The sequence below is a fragment of the Nicotiana tabacum genome, chromosome 15 (assembly GCF_000715075.1).
Source record: "Nicotiana tabacum cultivar K326 chromosome 15, ASM71507v2, whole genome shotgun sequence".
Classification (NCBI taxonomy): domain Eukaryota; kingdom Viridiplantae; phylum Streptophyta; class Magnoliopsida; order Solanales; family Solanaceae; genus Nicotiana; species Nicotiana tabacum.
The window spans coordinates 98,005,243-98,014,444 of record NC_134094.1 but is presented as its reverse complement, the minus strand read 5'-3'; the positions used below and the strand labels follow the sequence as shown (position 1 = coordinate 98,014,444).

Genomic DNA, 9,202 nt, shown 5'->3' with positions numbered 1-9,202 from the left:
TAGTCGGTGTTTCCGCAACTTTAATCCGATTTTTCTCAAACTTCATATTTTCAATACAAATATCATATATAGCCATATTATGACTTTAAAATCATTTAAATCATGATTAACAAGTCTCATATCCATTACGTCACCTTGGGACGCACAGGGTGTAATATAAAATTTCAGAGAGGAATAAGAATACACTACATACAAAATATATACAAATCATATACAAAATACATACAATTTGTATGATATTTTTACAAATTTTTTATAAAAATTGTATTTAAGTTGTATGATATTTTAGTTATATTTAAGTGGGTAAAACTGATATACGAAAGTTGTATATAACTTATAAATAATTTGTATACTATATAATTAGTTATATAAAATTTATTTTTAGCTTATATGTTGTTGTAGATGTATCAAATTTGTACGAAATTTTATTTTTAATTCGTAGGCGGCAGAGAATAGGAAAAGTGGAAAGGAGAGAAAAAAGAAAAAGGGTGTAACTGAATCACTTAATTTAAGGAACTAATAATGAATTGTATATGGAGAGAGGCGACAGAGAATAGGGAAAGAGGAGAGGAGAGAAAAAGAAAAGAAAAGAAAAAGGGTCTAACTGAAATCTTTAAGGCACTAATAATGAATTGTATATAAAATTGAAGGAAAACACACTTAGGTCGGGTAATATACAAATCTAAGACAATTTTGATTAATAAGTTTCAAATATTGTATTCCCAACCAAAAAAGAGGAAAAATATTTTTCAAAACTGTTTTTTCAGCCTTCCCACCCTCCACCTCCCCACACCAACCCCCTGCCCCGCCCCACCTCTATGCTCGCCACCGTCACTCCGACATCTAGACCTCGACCTACCACCTTCCCCACCCTTATTTATTTCGTCTCCCATAGTATTTGCTATATTTTACAGAAAAAATATATATATGTTGTCTAACCAAACACCAAAAAAAAGTAAGAAAACTAGTATTTATTTTTCAAGAAAAATATTTTTCGAGGAAAACATTTTTATTCATACCAAACACACCCTAAAAGTGGTTAGGTTCTACACATGGTGTGCATTTATATGTACTCCATAATTCTATAGAAAGTCAATGAAGCTAAAGTCAATGTAGCAAGACAAACATGTACCATGCCGTTAACGTTTAGAGAATGCTCCATGCAATATAACTCATCCAAAGTTGTTGAAACAAACCTATAAATTCATTTGAAAGTTCCCTCATTTCTTTCATTCCCCAATTAGTCTCTTTCACAAAGATATCAATACATGGACACCTATTTCTTGTTACCACTCCTTGGAGTAGTCATTTTCTTATATTTTCTTTTCAAAAATAAAAACTCTACTTAAAAAATCATGCTCCTGAACCAGCTGGTGCATGGCCAATTATAGGCCACCTTCACTTACTAGGCGGCGCAGAACAACTTCTGTATCGAACACTCGGAGCCATGGCTGACAATTATGGTCCAGCATTTAGTATAAGACTAGGCAGTCGTCGAGCATTTGTGGTTAGCAGTTGGGAAATGGCCAAAGAATGTTTTACTTTGAATGACAAAGCTTTGGCTAGCCGTCCCACAACAGTTGCTGCAAAGCATATGGGTTATGGTTATGCAGTTTTTGGGTTTGCACCTTATAGCACTTTCTGGCGTGAGATGAGGAAAATTGCTATGTATGAACTTCTTTCGAATCGTAGGCTTGATACTCTTAAGCATGTTCAAGTATCAGAAGTGGAGATGGGGATCCAAGAGCTGTACAAATTGTGGGTCAACAACAACTCAGGCTACAGGTAAAGCTGTCAAATAGGCCGGTTGGGTCAAATTTGAATCATGACATAACGTTTCTAAATAACGTGTCATTAGTGGCGAAGCCAATAATTTTACAAAGGGTGTTCAAGGCTTAATATATATTTATAAAAAAATAATTTTTGATCTATATACATAGTATAATTTTTTATATACTTAATATAATTTTCTAATGAATGGTGTTCAGTTTTTCACTCCATCTGGCTACGCCACTACTCCAACTAAAAATCATTTCTAAAATTATTTTGCCTTTTAGATATATGTTCTATTACCAAATTAAACAAAATAATTTTTCTTTTATCTTTATAAAGAGAAATGGATGCAATTATAGAGAGAGTAAATTTTTGTTTGATGGGCTATGTTCGATTATTGACCTGTCAAATATTTTATTCTCAATTCAACGGGGAGATCAATTTTGTGGTCATTACAAATGTTTTTTTTTTCTTTTTGCATTATATTGTCCTTATCATGAAAATCGCTATAAAATATAATATAGGAAATTGGTTAATAAAATATAGGAGATGTTTTGTACAATTTGTTTTTTCTATTCAAACTGTAACTGGGTCTAAGATCATTTCCTCCAATTCAAATCCATCCGTATATGATGGATTGGTCGAATTACACTTATTTTATGAACTAAATTTGACACCTCTAACTACAGGCCAATACTCGTCGAGCTCAAACATTGGTTTGAGGATTTGACATTAAACGTAATCGTTAGAATGGTTGCTGGAAAGCGTTATTTTGGTGCAGGAGCAAGTTGTGATGATGATGAAGCTAGACGTTGCCAAAAGGCAATAAATCAATTCTTTCATTTGATTGGAATTTTTGTACCATCTGATGCTTTTCCAATTCTGGGGTGGTTTGATATACAAGGGCATGAAAAGGCTATGAAAAGAACAGCTAAAGAGCTTGATTCTATACTTGAAAGCTGGCTACAAGAACACCGAGAGAAGAGAAGATTGAGTGAGGGTAAGAATGAAGGTGCACAAGATTTCATTGATGTTATGTTATCACTTCAAGAAGAAGGCCGTCTCTCCAATTTTCAATATGATGCTGATACAAGTATCAAGTCCACTTGCCTGGTATGTTCTTAAATCTTCTATGTCATTTTTGTTTAGAAAAAAGCGCTTCGCTTATTTAAAGTCGATTCTTCCTTGCCTTTGAGAACCGGACATATTGTATCACGATCTTATCTGAAAGTTTAGATTATAGTTTCTCCACTTTATTTTATGCATCTTAGTTTGATTAGACATGATGTATAAAGAAAACTTTTGAATCTTGTCTTAAACTACAAGTGTTTATAGCATATCAAAAATTGCTTTTTGAATCTTGTACATCTCAAACATGCCATGTCAATTAATATAAGGGAAAGTGTCATTAAGGGTAAAATGAAAATCTTGAATTAAAAACTTACTAAATATAGAAAAATAACATTCTTTTATGAAACAAACTAAAAAAAAATAAGACACGATGAATTGAAATGGATAGAGTATCAACTTTTTTAAGTCTTTATATTAATAATGAATTTTTGCATAATCAATGTAATTTAATCTCTAGCAGAAAATTTCTTGACTTATGAATTTTCCATGTTATTGGTTTACGGATATACGCAGTTACCCTTAATTAATTTTGATATATGATATGGTCTGATAGTATAAATTTAAGATAATAATGTCATTGTATAAAAGTCAAACCCTTTACAATTTGTTGTACTTAAAGTATTCTTTTTGGTCTAGGCGCTTATTCTTGGAGGCAGCGACACAACAGCAGGAACACTAACATGGGCAATTTCATTACTCCTAAATAATCCTGAAATATTGCGAAAAGCACAAGAAGAAATAGATGTTCATGTTGGTAAAGACAGACAAGTTGACGAATCCGACATACAAAACTTAGCCTATATTCAAGCCATTATTAAAGAAACCTTACGTTTGTACCCTGCTGGTCCTCTCTTAGGACCTAGAGAAGCCATGGACGAATGTGAAGTTGGTGGCTATAAAATTACCCCTGGAACTCGTTTAATTGTAAATGTATGGAAAATACAAAGGGATCCAAGAATTTGGGAAGATCCTGATTCTTTTAAACCAGATAGATTTTTGATGAGTAATTCAAATGTTGATGTAAAAGGCCAAGATTTTGAGCTCATTCCGTTTGGTTCTGGTAGACGATCTTGTCCTGGCGTATCATTGGCGCTACAAGTTCTTCATTTGACATTGGCACGTTTTCTTCAGGCTTTCGAGTTTTCCAAGCCCGTGGATGATCAACTTATTGACTTGACGGAGAGCCCTGGTTTAACTATACCTAAAGCAACACCATTAGATGTTCTCATTACTCCGCGCCTCAATGCCAATCTTTATGGCTGTTGATGCATTTCTTATAGTCAATTCGATCGTATTTGCCTAATTTCCTTCGTTGAGAACAGATAGAAGCAGGTTATGGATCTGTTCAAGTTGGCCGATTAGTCCATCCTTTTTACTGAATAACATACAACTTTGTGCTTCTTTTTACATGAATAAAATACTAGAGATGTCTTTTCTCAACATTGTTGTAGCCTATTACTCTTGGATAATTATATGCAATTTCTTTATCCTTTAAGCTTTATTCTACGAATCATTAAAATTATTTCTATACTAGCTGTCAAACTACTGCAATTCTCTTTCTTAATCGGAACTTGGGACTGGTTATATTGGAAATTAGTGTGCAACATATGAAAAGGAAAAGTAGTTGCTTTATTCATCCATTATGTACCAAAATTTTATATAGAAATCAATGGCCAACAAATTTACACATCATTTAATTATATACTCTTTTACCATTACATAATAACCCATCTTTAGTATTCTTCTTTCTTTGCAAGGAGTGTAAAAGAAAACATATCAACACTTAACAAAAGTAGGGATTAAATCCTGACATGATCCTCATGCCCATTCTGCATAATAGGTGCCATTTCTGAAACACTCCAAACCTTCACAGATTTATCAAGACTCCCACTATAAAGCACCCATTTTTGGTCATTTCTTGTTGACTCTTTATCCTCTTCCACTGCTAAACATTTCACTGGTCCACTATGACCTGTCAACACAGACAAACATGTATGAACTGACCCTTCTTTTCTCCAAACACATATTGTTTTATCTGCTGATCCACTAAAAACAAGATTTCCTGCTGATTCAAGACAGAGAACAGCCAACTTATGACCTTTGAGTACACCCCCATGTGTCAATTTCTTCTCTTTTTCCCAAAAATTCACAACCCCATCTGATGATCCACAGTATACAACTGAACCAGACTTGTTAACTGTTAGTGCAGTCACTGCACATTCTTGATTCAAAAGGGTATGTACCAAAACATGTCTTATAATTTTACCTGAAAATTCCCTTTGCCAAACTTTGACAGTTCCATCAGCTGACCCTGTGTAAACTATGCCATCAACACTAGCAACTACAGAATTCACTGCATCTTCATGTGCTTTGACAGATTCAAGACATTTTGAGTTGTCAGCTTTCCAAACCTTAAATGTTCTGTCCCATGACGCAGAGTAAAGAAGGCCATGGTTATGGTCCATGCTTAAACAAGAAATGGCATCCCAATGCTTGATCCAAATGGAAGCTCTGTTATGTTTGGCTGACATGAAGTAGTTGCTTGGCCTAATTGAAGCCTTGAAAATGTCAAAGAATGTTGGCAATGTTCCAGCAGGTTTATAACTGCTAGGATTATTAGGTTGTACCTGTTGAGATGTAACACAATTAAGTAAAAGATGTAACTTATACACTGATAGTAGTCAAAACTTATATACTATATGTGTATTTTAACTTGATGTAAGATAACATATCTCATTATCCATGTTACTAATTTCACTTATTATAAGCGTTAGTTTAAGTTATCTTTTAAATGACGGTCCTCACAATGTAAAAAATCTTTTAATTTGTTAACGTGTGGAAATTAAACTCCTTAAGTAGACAAAAATGTGTCCTCTTCAACTATTTAAACTTTTAAGATACGTTCCTGTTCAATTCTCAATGCCGCCAACACCACCACCAACAACATACTCAGTGTAGACCCTCGGCTCAAGAAAAGTATATAAATAAAAGAAATCACGTAAAAAGAAGTTGTAACCACAACCAAAAAATAAGATAACCGAATCAAAAGAAACATTATATAATAATAGAAATCTAATAATAGAAAATACAAGAATACACTAGTACTACACGTATCGAAACGCAATACAAGTGCGAAAAAGAAATTTTCAATGCCACCCATGATCAAAATCTTTTTTTACGTGCTTGGCCCGTTAAAGAATCGGGTGAAGGGGCGTGTTGAAATATACTAATACAATTACATAGATTAAAGGTTGTTCTCTCTAATAGCTAAAACTTTTAGGTAAGACAATTCGACATTACCTTCCAAACTCGAACTTTTCCATCTTGATGACCAGTGAAAATCTTATCACCTGAAATAATAATGGCTTTAACAAGACCACTATTGGATTTAAAAGCCGAGAATTCCTTCATATTCTTCCACACACGTATATTTTTGCTGTCGGAACCCGTGTAAAGAAGATCATTTTTAGTAGCCAAAGAATATATATGGCCTTCTTCACGAACAAGTGAACCAATGAGGCAAATTTTGGAGTTATTGTTGGAAACATCCTCGTCAAATTTGCACAAATTGGGATTATTAAGATGACAACTTTGGTTCCAAGGGGACATTTTCATAGGAGAACCTTCACAACTGAGACGATCATAAGCAGAGAACCTCTTTTTCCGTACGCTGAAATCTTCATCATTCATAGCAGAAGACATGTTAGGATCAAAGTGAATTTTTTTTGTTGTCGAATTTAAGAAGCTAAGGGATAGTCTTGATTATTAGAGAATATAATTATGGTGGATGGCCTTTTTTGGTTGTAGTATATCATTCTAATTCTTCCACCATAAAGAAAACGAATAAAATTTTCAAGTTAAAATGAGAAAAAAGAAGGAAAGAAGAGAAGATGATCGAGCAAAGCGGAGAAGAAAAGAAAATGATCGAAAGCAAATGAAACAATGGAGAGAGTGGAAGGGAGTTTTTGTAGGGAATATGAAACGATGGGAGGCGGGAGAGGAGAGTGGTTTTCACTTTTATAATATCGGAAAGGGAAAGAAGGGACAGATAATACCATACTATAAAAATTTAATTTAGTAAAAATATTCACACACAATAGTATAATTTTTTTCCCTATCATAGTATATAATTTTTATTTTTTATAGTATGATAGTGATAAAATATTTACACAATAGTATATAGTCAGATATTTCTATAATAACATTCTTATATAACAGTCATTGTAAAGTTTTTCTCGAAATCGATTTTTGTGTTATATTATAATATATGTCTTCTATAACCGCACTTTACTATATCATCCAAAAAAATATTGAAACAAATAAGGCTATTATATAGAGGTTTGACTGTATTTTTATTATGCGACGGAGTAAAAATTTGTCTATGGTAATTAATAATTATAGGAATGAAAAACATTGAACAATTACATTTTGACACATATAGATAGACGGCCGTCATTACTATGAGGCCAAAGAGAGATTTAATTTGGATGGTAAGACCCCACATTTGGTTAGCACAAAATGATTTCCAATGAATCGTTACTAGGGCTGTTCATTTGGATTAGATATTCGAATCGATCCGTTTAATTTCGGATTTTGGATTTCGGATATTTGGATCGGATTTCGGATTGTGTTTATTAAAATTTTGAATATTCGGATCGGATTCGGATTGGTATAATTGTAACCCGATCCGATCCGAAATCCAAAATTATTAAGACATGTATAAATATTAAACTTTAATTTCGGATAGTCAGTACTTCTTTTACATCTTCCTCCAAGTTATTACCTTTATAATTGTTGGATTTAGCTATATTGACACTACAGTACTCTCATAATTATAGAAACATGAATTTTTCTTACTATATTACCTCTTTTACCAAGAATACGAGATCTAGTAATAATTTTTAGTATGTGCCAAAAGTTGATTTATTTTTTAGACTTCACTCCAAATATCGTTGTATATAATGAAATCGAGAGATTACTACTCCATCACTAGATTGTCACGCCACGTCATTCTTTTGCGATTCTAAGCTCTGTATTTGTGACACGAGAGTACCTCGATCCACTGTAAATTATAAACGTCATATGATTAACCAAATCTTTCTCTTCTCTGGAAAATTTCTAAGTAGCATACACCAATACAAGTTCTCAAAAAAAGGCAAAAGAATCAAACTAAAACTGAACCATTTCGTATCCCTACCCACTTGAATTTTCTGGCAATTCACGGAAGGTACTTCTGTAACAAGATTATCAAGGAATAGGAATTATGTTTATTCCTCCTGCACTCGGTAATATTCTCTCGTTTTCTAGTTCATTCTTGCATATTATTTCATCCGTTTCAATTTAGATTAGGTAGTTAACTAGGCACGGAGCTTAAGAAGAAAAAAAGATTTTTGAAACTTGTGGTATTAAAAGCTTAAGGGTAAAAGCTTTGTGGGGCTATGCATTTGTATGGTTATAAAAGCTTCTCATTAAGGGTAAAGTGGATAAAATGAAAAGTTTAAAGTTGAATTATTTTCTAATTTCAAAATGTGTCATTTATTTTGGAACAGACTAAAAAAAAAAGTAACTCGTCTAATTTGAACGGAGGGAGTATACACCACGTGTTTCTAACTTGTATTAATTAATCATATTCTTTAGGTGAATATAATCACCTTTGCACCTTTGATTTTGTTTGTGTAGTTCATTTCCCATGAATTATGAAGGATTTTGCCCTTGAGGCTAATTCTTCAAACCAAAGCTCAACTTCAAGAATAAACACTCCCTGTATATTCGTGATACTCTATTAACATGGTTTTAACTTATATGCACATTATAAAAAAAAGTTTAGTTGTTAATGAGCTCCTAAAATAAGTCAATCACAGGGCATATTGACGAGCGCAAAACCAGTATATAAATCGAATGTTCGCTAGTCAAATATCGCATATTTTATATATCGTATCCATATAAATTGGATTACACAATGTTCTAATAATTTAAGGCTTGACACTATTCGGGAAGAATAATTGATTTGAGATTATTAATATTAGAACTAACAAAATAAAACTATGATTGAGTCGAATTAATTACAGGTAATTGAGAATTGAGCTACGGCGGCTAACTATCAGTATAAAGAAGAAGGATTGCAATATGATACGTGCAAGATTGTTATTTGTAACGACTCGTCCGGTTGTTTTGAGTATTGTAGCCACGTTTCCCTATTTATTACCTCTTCTATGTTCATTTGGGGTTATCTGACTTACCGGGGTGGTTGGTTTGGTTTCGGGTAAGTTTCGGAGTGAATTGGGACACTTAGTCCCAA

General features: G+C 33.1%; 2 protein-coding genes across 2 annotated transcripts; one reads left to right on the top strand and one right to left on the bottom strand.

Annotated features, from left to right (window-relative positions):
* Window positions 1–1,345: 1,345 nt before the first annotated feature.
* On the top strand, window positions 1,346–4,349 carry LOC107782393 (xanthotoxin 5-hydroxylase CYP82C4-like; the record flags this gene model as incomplete). The annotated part of the gene is made up of 3 exons (XM_016603279.2): window positions 1,346–1,785; window positions 2,463–2,886; window positions 3,541–4,349. Coding segments are annotated over 3 exons (1,494 nt in total), but the record flags the coding sequence as incomplete, so codon positions are not given.
* Window positions 4,350–4,514: 165 nt separating this feature from the next.
* LOC107782394 (protein JINGUBANG-like) lies at window positions 4,515–6,876 on the bottom strand. The gene is made up of 2 exons (XM_016603280.2): window positions 6,205–6,876; window positions 4,515–5,531 (listed from the first exon to the last, which is right to left on the bottom strand). The coding sequence occupies exons 1-2, from the start codon at window positions 6,604–6,606 to the stop codon at window positions 4,704–4,706; spliced, it is 1,230 nt and encodes a 409-aa protein (XP_016458766.1). The 5' UTR covers window positions 6,607–6,876; the 3' UTR covers window positions 4,515–4,703.
* Between the last annotated feature and the right edge of the window lie 2,326 nt (window positions 6,877–9,202).

Coding starts and splice junctions, on each gene's coding strand:
- LOC107782394 (XM_016603280.2), bottom strand. CDS start 6,606: ATGTCTTCTGCTATGAATGATGAAGATTTCAGCGTACGGAAAAAGAGG. Junction 5,532..6,204: donor GAAAAGTTCGAGTTTGGAAG/GTAATGTCGAAT, acceptor ACATCTCAACAG/GTACAACCTAATAATCCTAG.